The 23,133-nt window shown below is 32.5% G+C and overlaps 4 protein-coding genes across 6 annotated transcripts; 1 reads left to right on the top strand and 3 right to left on the bottom strand.

Moving 5' to 3' along the window:
* Positions 1-1,206: 1,206 nt before the first annotated feature.
* LOC114177718 (hydroxyproline-rich glycoprotein family protein) lies at positions 1,207-3,309 on the bottom strand. 2 transcript variants are annotated; one of them, XM_028063195.2, is made up of 2 exons: positions 1,533-3,309; positions 1,207-1,428 (listed from the first exon to the last, which is right to left on the bottom strand). In XM_028063195.2, exons 1-2 carry the CDS (start codon positions 3,197-3,199, stop codon positions 1,416-1,418), a joined length of 1,680 nt encoding a protein of 559 aa, XP_027918996.1. In that variant the 5' UTR covers positions 3,200-3,309; the 3' UTR covers positions 1,207-1,415. The 2 variants fall into 2 exon arrangements, with proteins under 2 accessions (XP_027918996.1, XP_027918997.1); XM_028063196.2 differs by having other exon boundaries at positions 1,207-3,308.
* A 5,547-nt stretch (positions 3,310-8,856) lies between these two features.
* On the top strand, positions 8,857-12,550 carry LOC114175199 (Phosphotyrosine protein phosphatases superfamily protein). Its single transcript, XM_028059962.2, has 6 exons — positions 8,857-9,498; positions 10,220-10,342; positions 10,993-11,086; positions 11,485-11,567; positions 11,678-11,767; positions 11,991-12,550. Exons 1-6 carry the CDS (start codon positions 9,304-9,306, stop codon positions 12,363-12,365), a joined length of 960 nt encoding a protein of 319 aa, XP_027915763.1. The 5' UTR covers positions 8,857-9,303; the 3' UTR covers positions 12,366-12,550.
* A 1,182-nt stretch (positions 12,551-13,732) lies between these two features.
* Positions 13,733-15,995, bottom strand: LOC114177196 (deSI-like protein At4g17486). 2 transcript variants are annotated; one of them, XM_028062453.2, is made up of 5 exons: positions 15,780-15,995; positions 15,270-15,520; positions 14,424-14,711; positions 14,235-14,315; positions 13,733-14,115 (listed from the first exon to the last, which is right to left on the bottom strand). In XM_028062453.2, the coding sequence occupies exons 2-5, from the start codon at positions 15,421-15,423 to the stop codon at positions 13,970-13,972; spliced, it is 669 nt and encodes a 222-aa protein (XP_027918254.1). In that variant the 5' UTR covers positions 15,424-15,520; positions 15,780-15,995; the 3' UTR covers positions 13,733-13,969. The 2 variants fall into 2 exon arrangements, with proteins under 2 accessions (XP_027918254.1, XP_085526893.1); XM_085670767.1 differs by lacking the exon at positions 15,780-15,995 and adding an exon at positions 15,634-15,759.
* Positions 15,996-19,276: 3,281 nt separating this feature from the next.
* NUDT8 (nudix hydrolase homolog 8) lies at positions 19,277-22,320 on the bottom strand. Its single transcript, XM_028065918.2, has 9 exons — positions 21,812-22,320; positions 21,161-21,441; positions 20,912-20,977; positions 20,581-20,718; positions 20,410-20,487; positions 20,249-20,299; positions 20,088-20,122; positions 19,836-19,944; positions 19,277-19,746 (listed from the first exon to the last, which is right to left on the bottom strand). Exons 1-9 carry the CDS (start codon positions 21,948-21,950, stop codon positions 19,543-19,545), a joined length of 1,101 nt encoding a protein of 366 aa, XP_027921719.1. The 5' UTR covers positions 21,951-22,320; the 3' UTR covers positions 19,277-19,542.
* Between the last annotated feature and the right edge of the window lie 813 nt (positions 22,321-23,133).

The following is a 23,133-nucleotide window of genomic DNA, read 5'->3' as shown; positions in this document are numbered from 1 at the left end:
TATTTGTTGTAGATTGTTATTGGTGGAAAGGAAAGAAAATTCAATTAAACTACTTCATTCTTATATGTTTGTATGTTCAAATCTTATTTTCACGGAGCTCCATTTTGGTAGAATTTGCATAACCTTTTAATGTAAATTTTTACTATGCAAAGCATCGAAATAAAACCATTTTAAAAAAGAAGCAGTACAAACAACACCTAACTATATCTGAGTTTTATCATCTTTCTCTATCTCAAAATAATTGATACTTTAAAAGTTTAAATTATAATTAAGTTTTTTTCCAAAATATAGTATAATTAATAATTAATAGTATTTTTGGTAAGTATTGTTTTAATTTATTGTGTATGCATCAAGTGCATTCAATAAGGAATTACTTCTATTAAATATGTTTGTTGATGAGTTTAGATTGGTTATTGATTTATTTTTATTGTTTGTTGTGTCTTTAAAATATTTTGATAGTCACTAATTTTAAAATTTTAAAATATATTAAAATCATCTCTTAAATACAAAAATTGTATGTTTTTAATGAACAATAAAAAAACAATATGACAAAATTAAGGAGATAAACCGAACTCAGTTTATGTAACTCAAAATTAAGTTCATCATATAATTGATTCTTCTGTATATTATGAGATGGATCACATCGGTATCATAACCGAGATAGCAATTTCGTTCTGTCAGTCTCGAACTTGAACGAAATTGCTGGAAAGCAGAGCGTAACAGTGTCTTATTTTGTGTCGATCGACAACTTCAATTTCAGTGTCCATTTGGTGAAACACGTTCGTTTCCTACGAGAGATTGCCCAAAATAAAGAACAACAATAATTGCAACCCTTTTTTTATTTCCTTTTATGATGTACTTGCGAGCATAAGACAAATAGCTTCCAGCCACAGACAAGTTATGATGTTAACGAATGAAGCCACAATTCCACTTTTCTCCCATAATGGTCACAAACTATAATGAAAGGAAGATTTTTTTTTTTTTTCGTTTAAATGGTGTTTTCACGATTAATTTGTGTATATAACCAATTAATAAAGCTTTTTTAATGATACAGTAACATATGTACATCTCTGAGTAAAAAATTTCGTGCCTCTGCGATCGTCACATCATTCAATGAAGAATCGCTCTCCTAACTGCGCCGCATCCCCTGATTTAAACTCACAGTGTTTTCTGTGACTTGTAATAAATTTAATCAACAGCAAAACATACTTAAAAAATATGTTGAAAAATACATTATTAACCTTTGTCTCCGACAATCTGTAAGTTGTAATCGGTGAATACTAAATTCACTACAATTACCTCGTACAAACAACAAATGGCTAAAAAGCATAATTGAGATATTGAAGATATAAGTAAAATCAGTAAATCTGTCTATGCCAGAACTGTTTATGGGGGAAGAGGAAAGGAGTATCCAATTACAACCTTAATCTGTGGAAATAAACATCCTTGTCAGTTTAATTACATCCCATTTGACTAACTTAGTGAGCAGTAGAAGGATATATGATATGATATGGATGTTGAATATTATTTACCTTGAAGAGTTTCTTGCATTCCTTGTACTCCTCTTGATAGATTCAATTCTCTGAAGCCTTATTTGCTCTCTGAACTTGGCAATGAACTCATCAGCTTTCTTATCCACATCTGGTCCTTCATCACCACTTGTTCCACTAAAACCACTATCTGTTTTTGAACTTTCTCCACCCTTCCCTTTTCCCTCCTTCTCAACCATGATTCCTCCTCCCACATCTTCATCCTCGGTTTCCGTGTCGTCTTCATCATCCTCATCAGATTCCACAAGTACCTTCTCAAGAAAGCTTTCTTTCTCAACAGGCTGTGACACCAGAGGCACGCTTGCATGCCCCATCAGCCTGTCACTTCTAAACGACGTGCGTTGCATGGATTGTTTTTCTTCTTCCAGTTTTTTCCCTGCTGCCATGTTTTTCTCACTTGTGAAGCTTCTCTTCAACTCTTTATCCAAGGAAGGTCCACCATACCTTGGCTTCATGGGTGGGGGTGGTGGAGGTGGAGGAGGACAGGATTTGTAGAATCCCTTTTTTCTCACTAAATCCTCTGAGTTTTTGGCAAGTGGTTCTGTTGATAAAGAAGACAAGGAACTTGCTCGAAAAGAACGTGAGGTTTGAGGCTTCGGTGGGCGAGATTCTTCCTTTGAAGATTGATGGGAAAAGGCATCGTCAACTTCTTCTTGCTTAGGTTCCATTCTTCCTGATCTAGAACGCCATGGAATGGGAGAAGGAAGCACCACGCTCTCTTTCTTTTTGTCCTCAGCTCTTGCTCCTTCAACTTCTGCATTTTTATTTGAATTGCTTGAAAATCTTTTAGAAGATGTTGTCGACCTATTTAGAGATTGAACACCAACATCAACATCATCGGCTTCAACCTCTGCTTTTCTATTCGAGTTGCTCGAAAACCTTTTGGAACTCATTGACCTGTTTAGATATTGATCATCAACATCAACATCACCAGCTTCAACTTCAGCACTTTTACTTGAATTACTTGAAAATCTATTGAAGGTTTTTGACCTATTCAGACATTGAACATCAACAGTAGGACCATCAGCGTCCACAACTTCTCCTTTTCTATTCAAAGTGCTTGAAAATCTTCTAGAACTCATTGACCTGTTTAGAGATTGAACATGAACATCTTTATCATCATCAGACAAGCGAGACTTCAAGCTTCGAATGGGCAAAAGCAAAGGCTTGTCCCCACTCTGGTCATCAAAACTAGAAAGCTTTTTCAACGGTTGAGCAACCACAACCACAGGTTCGTTCCTGCAGTGTTGGTTGCTCCACGTTTGGACTTTGGTTTCATCGGACTCCGGCGGGTTTTCAGCCTCGTCGTCGAAGAAGGAAGAGACCTGAAGGAACTTAGAGACAAGAGTTTGGGCGGTGTCGAACTTGGAGTGGTTATTCTCTTTCTCTGCTTCGTGATTTCGGCGACTGAAGAGGCCGTAAGAGATGGCGACACCGACGAAGAGAAGGTGGAGGAGTTCCCAGTTTCTGGTGAGGAGTGATTGGTTGATGAAGTGAGGAGCTTGTGAGGGGAAGAGGGGGAGGATAACGAAGAAGATGAGAAAGAGTGCTGCTTTATAGAGGAAATGGTAATAGAATTTATTAGGGTCTTGTTGGTTTTGTTGAAGGGGTAACTTTTGTTGCTTGGTAGCGTGGATTGCAGCAGCCATTGCAGAAGGAAGAGAGAATGCTTGGTGAGAGGTGGAGAAGAAGGAGAAGAGAGTTTACTTGGAAGAAGAGGTTAAGGAAAGATGAAGGTGCAGCGTCAAAGACAAAATGTCAAGTGTAGCCTCACCTTTATTCCGTTTCCCATGTTACCTTTTAGCCCTTTCGGTTCCATCACAAAGATGCTTTGCCTCCTGCAATCTCATTCACTAACATCAAACTTACCTTAGTTACCATATCAAATTTTAATCCGGAACCCTGTGCATGTAGACACACTTTGTTTTTTCTTGAAACTTTTCATGTATTCAAAAGTTTTCTGTGTCTTCAATTTTCCCTTATTTCCAAACTTTAATTTACACCGATATATGTTTGTTAGAATAGTCTACGTTTTACATTGAAATAAAATGAAAAAGTTAAAAGCATCGTGTTAAGGTTTTTTGTTCACAGTGATGTCAATCTTTTATATGTGTGTGGGTTGGACTATATTTTATTGGTGTTGTATTTTTCTGATAATCTTATCTCGAAAAACTCAACAGTTTTCGATCATCCCTTGAGACTGATTTTGGTGGCTGGAACATGATCTGTTGGTACTCCTTTTCTCTTAGTGTGAACTGATAATAATAGCTTTGAGCCATGGTCCCTCATACTACCAAAAAAAACTCAACCGATACCTTTCTTAACTTCCCTTTGTTTCTAGAAACTTAAATTTTGGTGGACATGCATATCTTATAAATTTTACATGAAGACACAGTAGAAAATTGGCACATGGAGCTATATGCTGAACTCAAATGAGCTTTAATTGGTTTGACCAGTATTTTCCCCCAGTGGTGCTACAGGTTGATGGAATAAAAGTAATCGCAGAGAGAGTGAAACGAAAACAACAATTTGTTGAGGTGATGGTCCATTAAAGCAGAACATATGCACAGGGTCCATAAAAGCATCGAATCGATTTGCCTACATCTACTGTTGCAAAATGCAAGGTGCAAATTATTAGCGTTGGAATTTCTCATCATTCTGCTCCTACCATGCCTTTCATTTGGATGGAGCCTGTTGGGTTTATGTGACAAGAGAAAAGACAAGTTCCACACTTGGATTAGCTCTTTAAAACTGTTATAACTTTATTCCAAATCATCTATAAAGTGTAGTAAAGTTTTATTTTATTTAGTATATTGCTTTTAATATAAAGAATTGCAGCTACGTTAAGTTTTGTTCTTATACTTATCTACTGTTTTTGGCTGCTGTTGGATTCTCTTAAAGTTTACGCAGTGACTCAAAATGTTCCCTTAAAGGTTACGCAGTGACTCAACATGGATGCAAAAGTAAATGGAATAATTAGCTGATCTCAGTTAGGGATTTGTTTAATGATGCCCTCATACACAGGAAGAAAGAAATCTCTTATCAAAGCGATGAGTGGGAAAGTTCTAAAAATGTTAGATGATTCATCAATGGTGACTTGTTCCATTAGTGTAACAATCACTATCTATTAAATATTTCTTTCTATAAAGTGAAAGACAATGAAGAAAGTTGAGAATGACTATAGAATTGTGGATCGTTTAAATTATTTAATGGAGATTAATTTTTTAAGCCTAAATTCTTTCAAATAATAGGGTAGGTTTATCTATTTAAGACATCCTTAGCCGTTGACTTGTTTATGTTGTTTATGAAAGGTATGTTAGAATTAGGTTGAACATTTGTTTGTAGATAGCATGTTTGTTTAGTGATGAAGAATGAATGAAGCATTGCATGAGAGGGTGGGAATACATTTGTTGGCAATGAATCTGATTCCCACCCAGCTGCGTTTGAATATTTCAAATTCTGAGAATAGAAAAGGGTTGAGTTAGATGCTCTTTACCGCCACACCAAGAAAACTCAATAAGGAATATTAAGAGACACACACATGTAGATACCAAAACAATCTCGATAAAACGAACATAGTAGAAACAATCATGTGATGCTTCAGTTGTGTTTTGCTTCCATTTTTTCATTTGGGACACGTACAAAAAACAGCAATAAATTAAGTCCCAGATCAGATATAGTAATGAGACAAATCCTATTTTTAGATAAATTTTAATAAATATACAGTGAGAAAAAAAAATCAATTACACTTCTGATAAATCGGTTTTAAAATATGTGATTCGATATTTATGGCAATAAAAGGATTAGAATCATATTTTAAAATAATTTTCAAAATATTAAAAGTAGAATTTAAAAATTTAAAATTACTGTAAAAATATTATTTTACAGAGTGGATATTAAGTTATGAATAAAAAATTATTATTAATGGATAACTCGAATTATGTCATATTTTTAATTAATCTTTTAATAAATTAATATACTTTTTTATCCAATTTATCGCCGATACCGTCAATAAGTAATACAAAATAGTGAATACTTTAATTATTTTATGTTTATAATATTTTTAAAGTTTTTTTTTTAATTTTGTGATTAGAAATGTCAAAAAAATTCGTACTTGCAGATATCAGTAAATAAAATCCACAACGGGTAGAAAAGGAATATTATAAATGGATACCGACGGATAACAGGTACGACTATCTTCTATATCCACATATTAATAGGACAAATACGGGTATCAGAGTATCCATTTTTTTATCAACAATAAAAAATGAATATTGAAAAAAAAATAGCACTTGGGTGCATTAATTAAGGGTGGCAATATGGACCTCACAAGTTGGGTCGGCCCGTAGACCTGCAAAAATAACGTGAGGCGGGCCAGGATGGTGAACTTGCAGGCCATATTGGCTCGGCTTGTAGAAGCATGTAGCCCGCTCAAGCTGGTACGTAAGCCTACTTAACTGAGCAAGCCCGTAAGCCCCGCTCAGTTAGCGAGACGGGCCGGTCTGCATTGTGCAGGCCAAATGCAAGTCGAGCCTAAATGAGTCGGGTCAACTCGGATTATCATCCCTATCGCTAATCCTTTTACAAAAAAAAATGGAAATACAAACATAGAAGTTGTTTAACTCATCTAAGGCACACAATGAAGAAGTATGTTGTCTCTATATTTTTACAAAACAAAATATCCATTCAGTTTCAATTTCAACACCCCTGCACCGACTTGATGTGACTAAAAGATGCCTTACAAAAAATAACCTTCAACTTGTGACTTCTACAAGTATTATAAGAGTGATCACTTGTTGTTTAAACCATTTAGTGTGGCATATATGGTTATATTTTCTCCTACTTTTATTTTTACACACCATTCACAGTATGATAATTTTACTTTGGGAATTTTGTTTTCTATCCAGGTCCAAACATTTAATAGAGCTAAACAAAAAACTCTTTGTATCAACCTTATTTGACCTAAAAATGGTGTTGTTTCTTTGTTTCCATATATTCCAAACCATGGCTACCTAAACACTTATCCAAATCATATTTTCTTTATTTTTCCATTGTTGTAATCCAAACTCTTGAAAGTGTATGGGTATGAAGTGTTATACAATATTAATTCATATATTTTAAAAGTGGGAAGTAACATCATTAATTTAAAATTTTAAGAGGTTAATATCTTAAAATTTTAAACCAATGATGTTAGTCGCTATTTTAAAAAATTTTGTTCTAACTTTAAACTAACTCTAACCCTAAAAAAAATATTAAATAAAAATGTGAATTAATAAAAATATCATTATAACATTTATATAAAAATTAAATTTGGTCCAAATTTAGAGAAAAATAAAATTATTTCATTTTAAAAAAATGGAACTAAATCGTACAAAAATAAAAAATATAAAGACAAAATTGAACATAAAATTATTGACCTTGACATATGACAAGTGATATGATGTTGGTTTGACATGTGAACATTTTTTTAAATTAAAAATAATTAAATAAATTACGAAATGACATGTTACAAATATTATTCATCGTTTATTAATTATTTAAACGACATGCGCAACAAAATTGAGAAAAATTGAAAAAAAATATTAGGACTAAATTGAATAAAATCTACTCAGCTAAGGACCAAATTAGTATTTAAATCATATTTGTTTATATAATATATATTTGTTTTTTATATACATTTTAAAACCAACATACATAAATTATAAGTTTTGAATCATTTCAATTTTTTTTAGTGTGTGCTTGAATGGATATTTATATTAAATTTTAGACAGTTAATTAGAATTTAAACTGAGTTTTAAATTAAGCGAATTATATTTGAAAAAAACTAGATAAGAATGAATATTATAAATGAATATCAACACATGGCAGATACAAGTATCATAGTATCATTTTTTTTATCGTAATAAAATATTAATTGAATAAAAAGAACACTCAGGGTGCCTCGACCCTTTTACAAACAAAAGAAAATATGAATACAAATATAAACATTGTTTAACTCATGTAAGGCACAAAATGAAGAAGTATGTTGTCCCTATATTTTTACAAAACAAAATATCTATCCAATTTCAGTTTCAGCACTTTTGCACCAACTAGTTGTGACTGAAAGATGTCTTACAAAAAATGACCTTCAGCTTGTGACTTCTACCAACATTATGAGAGTTGTCACTTGTTGTCCAAACCATTTAGTGTGGCTTACAAAGTTCTCTTTTTCCTGCTTTTGTATGTACTTGTACCTATATATATTAATCTAAAAAAAAAGCTACTCCTCTAGATCAACATATAAACCTTATGCACTAGATTAGACTTAAACACCATTCAGAATATCATAATTTTGCTTTGAAAATTTTGTTTGTTATCGAGATCCAAACATCAATTTGAGTTAAACAAAAAATCTCCTCTATCAACCTTTTTTGACCTAAAAATGATTTTATTTCTTTGATTTTATATATTTTAAATCATGATTACTCAAACACTTCTCCAAATCATTTTTTTTTAATCCAAACTCTTGAAAGTGTTGTATAGATATGAAATGTTATATAATACTAATTCATATATTCTAAAGATAGGGTCTAACACTATTGGTTTAAAATTTTAAAAGATTACCACCTTTAAAATTTTAAACCAACGATAATTAAAAACTTTATGAAATTTTCAAAATAAGGATTAAATTAGTATTTAAGTCATAAATATTTATAAAATATATATACATTTGTTTTTTATATACATTTTTAAACCAACATAAATAAATCGTAAGTTTTGAATGATTTCACTTTATTTTTTTAAAGTTTATGCTTGAATGATATTTATATTAAATTTTAGATAGTTAATTAGAATTAAAACTGAGTTTTAAATTAAGCGATTTATATTTGGAAAAAACTGTACTGAAAGTAAGTTTATAGAAAAAATTAGTTAGGTTTTTCAACCAACATAAAAGCTTTTCAATAGACACGTATCTCTTACTTAAAATTGATTTTTGAATTAAAACCCTTTTGAAACATATTCCCAACACCACCAAAAACGTTGAGAAACAATTAAAGTTGACCACATATATATACTTTGTAAGGTTCGAAACTAAGCACTTGTTATTTTGTAAAAGAAAACAGCTAAGAACTTGATATAGGAAAAATCAATAAAATGAATATCATAAAATTAATTTCCACCAAAATTGTGTTGATACGTAAGGAATGCGGAAATATAGTTAAGAAAATTAATGTAATTGTATCAATGAAATAAAATGGAAAGTAAGAACTAAATTAGAGAGAAATTAATTTAAAAAGCTTGAAGTGTAAATAAGATTTGGGCGAGAAATTGTGATGTCTTATGAGTATCTGTCTCTTGGTTAGCAAACCCACCTAAAAGGGAAATCCCTAAAAGTGGTGACTTCCATGTCATTCTTTCCGAGATTTTCACCTTCCTTGCATCATAATCGTGTTTTTTCTCTCTCTCTGATCATTTACTTTCGGGTGCAACGGAGTTTGTTGAGAGAAAGGGTCATTTTCCGATTCTCCTAAATCTTGGTTTAGAGATTCCAGTTCTCAATTTTCTCTCTTCTTCGATTCTTTTCCCTTAAAATTTTCCTTTCTCCGCACAATTGTTTTCTCTCCGTCTCTCATCCATTATCGTCGTCCCGAACAATCAACCTTTTATGAAAGAAACGGGGGATTGTGAAATTATAATTGTGGTTCATGCGATGGGTATTTGTTAATTAGTTTTTTTTACTACTTGGATATCCTGTAATTTTTAGAAGTGAGTTATGCATATAGAGGAATTGAAGGGGGCTGACGCAGAAGAAGGTGAGGAGGAAAGAGGGTTGACGCTTGTGGGTTATGATGCAAAGAGGGTGTTGGTTGGAGCGGGTGCTCGTGTGCTATTCTACCCAACCCTTTTTTACAATGTTGTCAGGAATAAGATTCAGGCTGATTTTCGATGGTGGGATAAGGTTGATGAGGTATGATTTCTACTTCTGACCTTAACTATGTATTGTATCGTGTTACGTTATTTTGTGTCTGTTTGTTTTCCTCTTCAATTTAGTTATGTCACAAAAAAATGAAATCCAAGAAATTTAATGTGTATGTGTAGAAGGGAATTACTTGTGGGTTAAAATATTGTTCCATAATCTTTCCAAATTTATTGAATAAGCCTGTTATGTGATTCTTATGCTTCAGTTTGGTCATGTGTAATGTAATGTTTAGTTGTTTTGCTCTGAGTGTTTGCCTATATCTTCAATTTGAATGTTTTACATGCATTGCGACAAATTTAATGTGTAAGTGATTATCTACTTACCGAGGGAAAGTATAAACTTTGTCATTTTTATTAACATTGATTGAATATGTCAACTGTGCTTTATCATTTTTTTTTCTTGTAATGTTTTTATTGAGATGGTGATGCAACTTGTGGACTGGAGATCATATCTTGTGATAACATTACCATATATGGAGAAGGGTATTGTGGTTTACAAGATCTTATGTTTAATACAGGAAACTCTTCTTAACTCATTGCATCTATAATGTTAACTGTGAAGCCATTAAATGATTATACTTTAGCGTTGAGAGGAGGTGTCTCATTTTTCTTTTAACTTTATGACATTCTAAAAATTGGTTCTATATAAACTTGTCTTTTGTTATTTGTGGGACTCGAGGTTGATCCTATTTTATGCACTTAATTTTCAGTTCATATTGTTAGGTGCTGTTCCATTTCCTATTGATGTTCCACACTTGAAGGAGCTTGGTGTTCGTGCGGTCATCACATTGAATGAGTCATATGAAACTTTGGTTCCGACAACATTATATTATGTGAGTTTGATATGTCTTTTTATTTCTGGTTATGGTATTAATTAAAGGTTGATTTTCCTTATTGTGTAGTACCTACCCTTCTAACTAAATCCATTTGACTACTTTATTTTATATCTGAATGGTATGGAGTTATAAATTTGTAACTTGTGAAATTTGAGAGTTAAGTTCATAGGTTTTGTTGAAATAGAAATTTGACTATGATTAATTTCCTCTGTTGTCTTTGCAATTTCCAAAAGGTTTTCAGACATTGACTATGAAATAGAATACATATTATGGTTAAATGAACCAAGTATACTTGGAAATGGTTTATGGTTTACCAGATACTAAACCCTGAGGCAACTTGTGAATTAGAGGCAACATTGTTACTATTAACCTACAACATTTTTTTAGTTTAATGCTTGTGCGGGTATCTTGGCTTTTATGATAAGTTTAGAATATAAAACTTTCACGAGTGACATTAATTTTACTGTTAATCATTTTGTGTTCTACAGTGCAATGTGCTTTAAGATATATCGGGTCCAACACTTATTTGTGCAACATTGTGTTATATTTTAGTTGCATGGGTTATATATAATATATTGGGTGTTATCGTGACTTCAAAAATTTATTTATAAAATTTTCTATTAATTTCTTCTTGTTAAACTTGACAGACTCACGGAATTAACCACTTAGTGATCCCTACTAGAGATTACTATTTTGCTCCTTCATTGCGTGACATACAACGTGCTGTGAACTTCATACATGGTGAGTATTATGAAAAATGATTAACTATAATGATCTCTGGCCTTTTAGTGGCATATTCATGTTACTTGCTTTATGTGGAACAAAATTGATTATTGATTTTAAGTTATATGTAAAATGTTGCATAAAGTGACCAACAGAATGGGAGCATTATGCATTAATTTCAGTATTTGCATGTTCAACATTTCTTGTTCTTTTATATTGTATTCCTTTTCTGCATTTTGAAGTCTTTCTATCACTTTCCTCCTATAAGTGAAAGTGAAAAAAAAGGGTAAAAAATTATTGTGTTTAGAAATTATAAAACTCAGTTAGTAATTTGGCTTGCAATTTCACTTCATATATAATTCAGGTAATACACCGTTTGTAATTTTTTGACCTTTTCCATTTCTTTTTTAATGAAGAAAATGCATTATCTGGACGCACTACATATGTGCATTGCAAAGCTGGACGCGGTCGCAGCACAACTATTGTTATTTGTTATCTGGTTGGTTTCAAAACTTGAAAATGAGGGTAGAAAAGATCAAAACAGAGAAAGAAAAGCCGTTTGTATTGTTACTGGCTAACATAGTTCTTATTTGTTGAACATGTGCGTAGGTGCACCACAAAATGATGACTCCTGATGCTGCATATGCTTATGTGAAATCAATTCGACCAAGGGTGCTTCTAGCTTCCTCTCAGTGGCAAGTAAGTGTCTAGTGTATCTTTCAATCACTGTCATTATTGGGTTTGAAGTTTTAAGGACTTCATATATTCAATTTACCTAACATCTTTTGGATAAGTTGGTCTATTAAACCATGAAATAGAACTGTATATTTTCTACGATTTTGGACTGAAAACTTAATTTTCTTTTTGAAAAATGATTATACTACTGTTACTCGTCAATATAATTTAATATCTGAAATTTCAGGTTGTCCAAGAATACTACAACCATATTATGGTGAGGAGGGCAGTTGGATGTGCTCCTTCAACCAATCTATTGGTAAAGGCTTCTGAAGGGGCAATAGGTTCACAAGATCTTGTGATATTTGATGACAGTTCTGTAGTCATGGTAACTGGATCAGATTTAGAAGGTTACAACCCAAGTAATGAATCAAGAACTGTGGCAAGTGAAATATGGGCAGATTTAAGTGTTGTGTATCGTGTAAGAGTTGCGGGAGAAGCGGCATTTCAGAGAATATCATGCCTTTGGCTACGATATGGTACTACTAACCACAATACTTTTACTGCAAAACCAAGCAATCGTCACATTGGAGAAATTAATGTTGATATCCACATGTACTGAAAAATAAGCCATATTTTTCCTTCTTTTTTTTCTTTGTCTAAAAGTGGTGTATATTTTGGCAGGCCTAAATATAACTTATTTTCCCCTGTATATTCCATTGTTTGCTCATTACTCAAACAATGTACCTTGTTTATATTGATATAATGTTTGGGTATCAAAGGTAGTCATTCCAAATTTTAAGAAAACCTTGTTGAGTTGCATGCTTATCATGGATGCAGTTCTTCGAAAAAATTATAAATGTTAAAGAGGGCTATGAAATTACACTTGTGGGAGTATAACTGGGAATCTTACTCCATTTGTTTTAATTAAAAATGTTATGACTTTTCTATGTTTTAAGAATTTAACTTTTCACTTGCCATAATTTGAAATACAACCATCAATGTTTAGGTTATTCCCATCTTTTCTTATGCTCCACCCATCCCTCATTTCATGCTTTTTCAATGATATATTTTTGGGGATTTTGTTTCTTAATTCATAAATATTTATTAACAGCCTTTATGGTTGTCAAATATCCCTTGAGCAGTTCAAAGCTTCCTACTTGGTTGGAAACTACTTGTTTTATGAATCAAGATTAAGGCTATCCTGAGTTGAATTCGAATATAATAAGATAGATTGGATTTAATTGGAAGGAGATGAAAAGGATTCGGGTTTTTTCATTGTTTGAAATTCGAGTTTTATATTAAATAAAATAATGATTTTATAGAAAATAAATGAGCTGTAGCTTTTTTTGTTTTAAAGTTGTCTATTTTAAAAATACTATATATTGTATTTGTTTTATACTCATCTGCTACTTTCTTAAATATATCATAATTTATATAGTTTTTATTCTGATTGGTTATTGTTATTCTAAAATGTTTGATGCCTGGGAGAAAACAAATGAAAAGAGGCATAGGAAACTCAGGAAAATGATGTGTGAAATAAATCTTATTCCTAATTAACATTTCCCTCACTAATTTACGAAACATAAATAGTTATATTCCATCTCCTACCATCCTTCTAAGCGAGACCTTTCGGAAACTAATGGAGTGGATTACATCGACATATTATGGTACTTGAGGTGCTTATTCTCTTTTAAAATGACAACCATTATCAATATAATCCATTCATTTTCTCATAACATCAAGCTCTTCACCTACAAATATTACATTTCTCACTAGATCGTTTATTTAGTAAAACCAATGTGTGTTTGCTACAAAAATTAACGAAACTAATGCCATATAACCTTATAAATATTTAACACAATTAATATTAGGAGGTTATTTTTACGATGTACTTCTTCAATACTAATTTATAACCATCTTCCATCAATATCAAAGAAGAATAACAAGAAGTTACATTAAAAAAGATAACATTGTTACACACGAGAATTGACAACATGCTTAAATAATAATAAAAAAAAATGTATCTTAATTAATATTACATCTACAAGAGAATGATATCATTTAGATACATACATAATCATACAAAGAAAACTATCATTTTTATAGTATAAACAGGGTTGGTAAGTGAATATTTCATTTGATAAAGCTTGTTACACCTTGAAAGCTAATTCACAAATATAGTAAAAGAAAAGAAGAATAAGATTAGTAAGTAATAAAAGAAAATCACAGGAGGTCTCGTGCAAGAGTAATTGGTTTTTCCGATATAATGGTGACATCTCTACTATCCGGACTAGTTATCAGATGGCGATTCGAAACCTCTTCTTCACTCTCATCTGACTCACTAAGATCATCATATTCTGATCCTTCATCTGTAATGATATATAGATGTTTAAACCCTTATTTCTATGACCTTCATTAAATATTGTGATTTACAATGTCAAAATCTTTTGTCTATTTAACAAACAAAATTGTAATCTTGATATCTTACCAGAAATATCAAGATGTTCAGGGAGATGTCTAACAGCAGCAACCTGAAGGCTTTCAGGCAGAAGACAATTACAAAATGAACCTGGAATTTTAAACTCAATGTGGTCACATTATAAGGACAACATTATACATATTATATGAACATGTCGAATTCATAGTAAGTAAATAATGAAGTAAAGAGAATCCTCACCGACACGAGCCAATCGATTTATCCATGCCGGAATAGGCTTTCCGGTTAGTTGTTGGCAAACTTCATCCGTGAAATGGTTGCAATTCTTAGCAATCAAATGGTAAGTGTCTCCATGATATTTTGTAGAAAGACATTCTATGAAAGAGTGAAATTCTTGATAAGACATGTTGGTGCTACCTAACAATATTGAACGTCTGAAGATGAAACCAGGACAATTCCTAGGTTCAACCTCGAATATACCACTTGTTGGATACTCATGTGCTCCAAATCCATATTCCATACCATGCACTGTTATTCATCAAACACAATTTCCTGAAGTCAGTTTAAGAGTTTATTCAAATAACAAACTAATACATCCCAAAACTTCATCATTAATTTATTGAAAAATGTGGTTTACAATCTCATAATATACTCTCAAAATAGTTTTTTAATTAGTAGTTTTTACATGCATTTTTGTAATTACAGATAAGGTTTTTTAAGAAAAACATGTCATTATGAATGTTACATGGAATTTAGAAAAGAATCATTTCACTAATCTTTTGGAAGTCCTCACCTACAAATGGATATAGAAGAATTGTTTTATTCTCAAATTCAAATTTATAATTCCGTACTCGTCTTTTCCTTTTATTTATGTTATCTTTGTAACTTCACGAGATTTTTAAACCCTTTTCTTTTTATGACAATTTAGTTATTAAACTTATGTTCAATGATTTTTTATGAATAGTCTCTTATTAAGAACTATTTTATAATTTAAATATTGTAAATGAAAAGTTGAAGTTTAGATAGTTCCCAATCAATAACCCTGAATTCTTAATAATAGAGATTGTAGAGATGGCAGAAACAAACCTTCTATGCCCGAATGAAAAATTCCAACTCCAAAGAGGTAAAGATAATTGTTGGCAGGTGTAAGATCATAGACATTGAGATGCACCATGTGACGTTTCTTTTTCTCTTTATTTTGCACCATTTCCAGGCTCGAGTTCATGGGGAACTCCGACATTGTGTCTGTGTTTTCTCCCTCACTTCTTTCTCAATTCCCCAAATTTCATTCCGACATTGTGTTATGCTTTCATCTTCTTCGCCCTACCAAGAGAGGCCTGAAAAATTATAATTAAAAAAACATCATCTTTACATGCACATCAAAACCCCTTTTGCAAAAGTATAACACACGAGATAAAAAAAATTATCAAAATTGTTGTTTTTTTCGTACTAAGAAAATGCAGACGATATTAAGGGTTTGTGTGGCTTTGTTGAGGAAATGGATAGGATAAACATAAATCTAGAAAAATGGTAGATCCAAAAAATGAGAAAGAGGAATGAGGAAAATATGGAGAATAATGAAAGAGAGAATCTTACGAAGGGGGAAGAGGAGGAAAGTGGAGGCAAGGAAGAGGGTAGAGCTTGAAAATTCAACAACAATTTGGGGCGCAATTTGGAGAAAAGAATGTGAGGTAAGTACTTAATCATGAAACCTAAATTAAAAACCTAGAATCTCAGATAGCATTTCTCTTTGGCTATTCCTTTCTCACCAAAGACAGACAAACAAAAAAGTGTTTTACGTTTCATGAGATTTAGCTTTTCTTTTTCATCTTTATTAAGTTAAGTTTTAATTTGGTTGCGTACTTTCTCTCAATTTTTGGAGGTATTCTTAATCTATATATATACTATTGAAAATTACAAAATTAATTTATTATTTTCATAAATGTTTTTTAAAAGCCTAATCAGTTCTATTATTACTTATTAAGTAGGCTGTTTGTAAGTTATTCTGTTAAATAAATGACGTGAAATATTGTGTGGCAAGCAAACATTATATGAGATATTAATTACATTATTTATTTAACAAGATCTTTATACATAAGATTCCTTTATTTATTTTTTTCTCCATGCAAATTTATTTCTATACACAGGCAGAGTATGTACATGTAGGATGGTAAAACGGATCAGTTTGATCCGTTTTGATCCAGTTCATCTATGGTTTGTCAAAAACAAGTCGGATTGGACTGGTTCGTCAAACAGAAACGGACCAATAATTATATTTTGTCCCGGCTAATGGATCGGGCCTGACCCTCCACTTTTTTTTATTTATTTTTTATTTTTTTTATATTTACATATAAATTATTATTAAAGCATATTTAATCAAATAAAATATTTTTAAAATTTTTATTTGACTAGTTAATGTTTTTATTTAGATAAATTAAAATAATTATTAAATTTACATATTAAATTATTCAATTATAACTAATAATTGAAACTTAATTTGTAGGTGTTAATAATTTAAATTATAATATTATTATATATTTACATATTTAAAAAATATAATATAAAAAATTAATCTTTTTTAATTACTTTTATTTTATTTAAAAAAATTTAGAACGGACCAACGGGTCAGGACAAACTGGTCCGTACTTTAACTCATTAAATTGATGGGTCGGACAAAATGGACTAAAACAAACTGACAGGTTGAAATCTTCAATTCAAACGGTTCTTTTTAACACGGACTGATCCATTGAATGTAGCTTGTTTTGCCACCCCTGTGTAAAGGGGTCTTGCCTCCAATTTTTTTCTGTGTAAAGTTGTTATATATATAACGTGTTTTAATTTTGATAGTCACACTTTTATACTATTATGTACCAAATACATTTTCTTACAAAATTAACTAATTGCACAATTTTTCTTTAGAAAGTAGAAAAGATAAATATATTCTTTAGTTATATGTTTATTAGCGAAACACAATAAAATTGAGAAGTGACATGTGCGATTTCGGTCCCTATCATGACCCTACTTGCATTAGTTAGGAAACTATATAAAACTTGTATGATATTGATCTTACTCTACTAATTATTTTTGTTGTTTAAAATTAAAGAATGATGTGATGATTGAATATAATTTGAATTAAGAGCAAAAACTACAGGCTGTCCAAAATTATAAGCAATGATTCTGTCCGTCCAAGATTGTATGAGAATTGAAACTAAATAAATAAATAAATATTCACTCATTGATTTCTGAAACAAAACTCACATCAAGTCACGTGGCATTGCCTTTCTGGATAAACTACACCTCACCAACCACTCACACTATTCTCAAACCTCACCCACTGTTGGGAAATCATGTACTAAAAATAATTTCTTCAAGCGGAAGCACACCTACAAATAAAAGCAAAAAAATATAAATAAAAATACACAGAAAATTTAACGTGGTTCGGCACCTCAAGGCCTATATCCACAAACACTCAACAAGAATATTATCACTCAAAGTGCAATTTTTTGTGGACCAAAATTGCAAACCCTTCATAGTGCAATTTTTCTGGCAAAAACTGCAAACCTTCTAATGACACACAACTACCCAAGCCCCTCATACACCCAAGAGATCTATTGTGTTGTGGTAACAACTCTAAAACCAACTCTTTACTTTTATAGTATTTTTCTGCTGCTCTCTTCTTCATATTACTCGATGTGGGACTTTGGTGAATACCCACTTGAGAACCAACATATCCTCCCTTCACCAAAAGTCTCACTGCTATGAAACAAACATTTGACACACCACCAACATATATGCTTGAACCACTCTTGGCACTAGTGATCCAACAAATATGCTGGAACCACTCTTGTCACTGGTGATATGCACAGACTCACTGATGATGACAATCTTTCCCATCAACGGCCCTCACCGCTTTGCACATCAGACTCGTTGTCGGCAACTTTTACATCATTGTCACTAACAATTCACTGATACTCAAAGGGAATCCATCATAACGCCACCTTGGTCAAGCCACGACACGGCCACAACACAACGACGCAACATTGTTGACGAAGCATCGCGTGAGTCATGCAAAACACCACCATTGGACATTTCGAGCTCCACACTCACCATGCAGATCCAACATTATCAAACATCGCAGTCTACTGGACACAACAACACAGATTTGTAAGCCGTAGAGCACTTTCTCCATGCACATGTCGCAAACCATGACTCACACATATCAGATCTCCATGGTACATCACTCATTAGGCCACATGAGCACCATTTGCAACCTCCTTCGTAGATATGGGAGCATCTCACAACACATGAACTCCACTCCCTTCAAAAGGATGTTGATTCCTCCCTTGATTAGAAACCCTTCGTCATTCCTTCCTTGATTAGAAACCCTTGGTCAGAACCTCAGCTCTGATACCACTGTTGGGAAATCATGTACTAAAAATAATCTCTTCAAGCGGAAGCACACCTACAAATAAAAGCAGAAAAATATAAATAAAAATACACAGCTTCAAGCGGAAGCACACCTACAAATAAAAGCAGAAAAATATAAATAAAAATACACAGAAAATTTAACGTGGTTCGGCACCTCAAGACCTACATCCACAAACACTCAACAAGAATATTATCACTCAAAGTGCAATTTTTTGTGGACCAAAATTGCAAACCCTTCATAGTGCAATTTTTCTGGCAAAAACTGCAAACCTTCTAATGACACACAACTACCCAAGCCCCTCATACACCCAAGAGACCTATTGTGTTGTGGTAACAACTCTAAAACCAACTCTTTACTTTTATAGTATTTTTCTGCTGCTCTCTTCATATTACTCGATGTGGGACTTTGGTGAATACCCACTTGAGAACCAACACCCACGTCAAACAAAATTTTAGTCTGATTCTGCTTTAAAACACTAGAATCTTCAATCTTTTTATTTCATAATTAGACGTGCGTGGTCAATTTTTCCTTAGACAAACAAAATGATTAAATTCAAAATTAAATATAGCTACTCAATTGAAAAAAGAAATTCAGAAACGTAATTAAATTTTGTCAAATAGTTTAGCATCCAGTGTTCACTAATTAAATTTGAACAGCGTTAATATTCTAATATAAATTCTACTGTTATAAAGCTTCAAATTTAACAGCTTTTGAGTTAATATACTGCATGTTGATGTTCTTTCTGCAAGAATCATTGGTAAACGTGGAATGTGATGATGATGAAGCATGGGGATATTTATATACATAATAGGGATAAATTGTGATCTGCAGTATAGTGGTTAGCGCAGTTTTCAGCTTGATGCTGAAATTTGAGAAGCGAGGGTTGTTATACATTGAGCCAAGAAGCGTTTTATGGGGCCTTTTGAGTTCTCATTTTCCAACACAGTTATCTTCATTGTCGATGACATTGTAGTACAAGGAAGACACCATGCCATCAAACTTTGAAACTACTTGATGAGTTGATAAGCCACAATATCGTTTCCCTAGACGAGCAATGAAGATATCCACGATCTTCTTGAACATCGAGTCTTCTTGGATCAGTGGTTGCTCCACAAACTCAACCAGTGGCATCCACTGCATCACATCATACACAACACTTTTTTCAGACTCAAATCACTTAAAAAACTTTCCATTAATTGTCTTCATGGCTAAGAATATCTCACCTTTGCTGCTTCAACTTCAAGATCATCAACAATGATCTCAGATGACAGGGGTCTTAGCATGCAGATGAAGAACAAATCTGACTTCTCAAATGCCACATTATGAGCATGCCTACAATTCACGATCAAATTCATCAGATTTTCAAGAAAAATACAACAAAACTGTGGCAGAATAACTGGTTATAGTTTCAATTTTATTTTATTAAAGAAAAGCTCCACTTTCTTGATGGCTGGGAGTATGAACGAAGTTGTTACCTAAATGCTATGACTTCTATGAACTCTGTATCGATCTGCAACATAAAGCAGCTAGCATAAAAAGAAAGCCCCTTAGAGAATTGAAACTTACGATACAACCCCATCAACAAATTCAATTCCAATTTGCACCCCAGGAAAACATAAAATTTCATCAAACTTACCCCAGTTTCCTCCTTCACTTCTCTTACAGCTCCAGTATATATCTCTTCTGCCTGAGACAATTCAAACAGGTAAGTCATAAATGAGATAACCATTCAACATCATGTCTAAGTTGGTCTTATATTTCATTTCTAGAGCATTAGAGAAGATTAAGTGAAGATACCTCAAGAATGAATCCAGTTGGTATCTTCCAAAGACCAAGAGTTGCTGGAGAGCAGTGTTTCTCTTGCACTACAAGCACCTTCACAACAGAAAATTAGACAAATATCAGTTTCTGCATGATTCAAATGTGTTTGCTTCCTTCCAATGTTTATTATATCAGAAGCAACCATACTTCATTTTTTTCGTTGATGACAAAGCCACCAACTCCAACTTGATGAGACGCATTCGCTGGAAGCATGCTGGGTCCTTCAGGAATCCAGTAAGTTAACATCACATATCCTGGTTCAGCATGGTGGTATTGGAAGCCTTCCTGAAACCAAAATCAGGTTACTAATAACCTCAACAACTCTTCAATAAGCAAAGTCTAGAGACAGATATTTATTGCTTTTTTTGCACATTTTACTTCTTTAAATTTTTGTGAACATGACACATACGGAAATCTCTCATTTGCATATCTATTTTCTTTATTTTGTCAATGGTAGATATGTTAAAAGTTGAATTACCTTAACAGCAATTGGAACAAGATCAGATTGCTCTAACTGCAACTTAAGCCAAATTCCCTTTTTTCCCTGTAAATGATCAGATATTTTTATGTATAACATAGAAGCAGATTCAGTCTCAAAATAAAGTAAATGGAAAATACTGATATGTCTTTGTTTTCTCAAACATGTCTTATTTCAAACGACGAAACACCGGAATCACACTAGCACAGTTCATGTTAGGGAGGATGAAAATATGGACAGGGAATTTACCATCTTTTTCCACTGAAAGAGAGACAAACGCAGCAAAGATGCGAAGGTATATGGGTTGGATGGTATCCTATCTGAATCAACGACAACTCCCCCATATTCATCATCAAAAGCATCAAGTATTCTCAGATTTCTGTAATAGAAGCTCGAAGTTGAGCCATTGGTTCCGTTAATTCTACGTGAGCTCGTTTCTGCTGCAAGATTATCTTGACCAACTGAACTATTTACAACTTCATTTGTGAAATAAGCCTTGTCCGAACCACTGTAAGTCCTCAGAAACAACCCTGAAATTAAACATTAGGAGGTATTAAACCCACATTCCTATTGAACCCCCAAAATATCCAAAACAAAAGAATCATTTTTTCTTCAAACAAGATGCATATCTTCCCACATTAAGTAGAAAAAAGGGGGCATCAAATACTTGTAAAAATGTCAACTTTAGAAACGAATAAACGAAATTAACCATGGCTTACACCTACCTCATCACCTACAATTAGTTCAGATATTCAGTTTTACAGATTAAAAACTAAAACAAGAAGCTCAAACTAACAAGCAGGTCCAGGATCATGAAAAGAAATAAATACAGCAAAAATCAAAGGAAAAAAAAAAAATTGAACAACAAAACCTCCAAGAATTTGGGTAATTGTTAGTTACCTCTGCGGCACTTGAAGTGGGTAGAGAATTTAAATCCAACTTTGTGCCTGAAACTGGAGATCAAAGTGGAATAGGATCTTCCAACATGGGCAACATCAGATGTGGACACGGAACTAGAAGAGAAGGATTTGAGCTCCATCTATATCAGAGGTCCGAACTCAACTCACAACCCAAATCTCAGCTATCAGACAGAAGAACACTGAATCACTGTCCAAATGTAACTATGATATGGAGGGTAACCGCGTACATACAACAATCTTCACGAAATTCTAAGCAACCTTAGCAGATATCGAACCTTGACTTGACTAAAGAAACATCACGGTCGTGGTCATGGGACTCATCGTTTTTTCTGAACGGACTAGACCTTCTCTACCAATGCTAGAGTCAAGAAGCTTGATAAGCCAAGTGGGGTGTGCCAACAAATTATAGAAGATATAATTTCAGCACAATCACATTGGGACAAAGCTAGTTTTGACGGCACTTGGCTACTCAAATTGGTGTTGCACATTGAAACATGTGTGGTTATGAGTCATATAATGTCAGAAATATCACCGGAAACGCAACAAAATTTAAAGTTTCTTAATTTCTTTCTTTTTCAGGAATTATAATAAGTTATACTATAGTAATAAATGGAGAAAACGAGGGAAGTTATTTATTCAGGTTAATGATAGCAGAGTGCTCTATAGCAGTACACACACTGTAATTAATTCTTCTACTGTCGACTACTTTTTAATTTCTAAATTCGACTTTATATTCTTATGTGGTTACCTTTCTTTCAAATATACTTATTTATATATTAATCATAACTCTTTGGGAGAATATTCTTTGACAATTCCTATTGATCAGAGACAATATCCAGGAAATAAGTAAAAAACACTTCACAGATTAATATATATTAGAAAAGTACTTTTAGATTAACTTATTAAGTATTTTTATTATTAATTTAATAAAATTTAAAAAGGTGGATTTATAATCGAGTAATTATCTAAGATTAAAAATACAATTTAGACAATTTAATAACATTAAAAAAAAATTATTTGTTTTCTCGTCAAATTTAAATTCAGGTACATTTTATCTCTAAATTTCTTTTAAATGTTTCTGCTTTTTTTTATCACAAATCTAAAAGTTAAATACAAAATATCTTTTTTGGAAGTTTCATTTAAATGCTGATACTTTCCATTTCTGAAACAAAAATATGAACTTGTTTCTTGTTTAAGATCTATGGTCCAAATTTACATCTAAAACATTATTCTTCTCAATCAAATTGTTATATTTCGTAGACTTCCAAACTCTTGCCATAAATTCATATCCTTCAATTAAAA

This window comes from Vigna unguiculata, chromosome 3 (assembly GCF_037176805.1).
Source record: "Vigna unguiculata cultivar grain cowpea cultivar isolate G323 ecotype 2 chromosome 3, ASM3717680v1, whole genome shotgun sequence".
NCBI classification, from domain to species: Eukaryota; Viridiplantae; Streptophyta; class Magnoliopsida; order Fabales; family Fabaceae; genus Vigna; species Vigna unguiculata.
The sequence above is the reverse complement of the archived record's forward strand: the minus strand, read 5'-3'. Positions and strand labels throughout refer to the sequence as shown.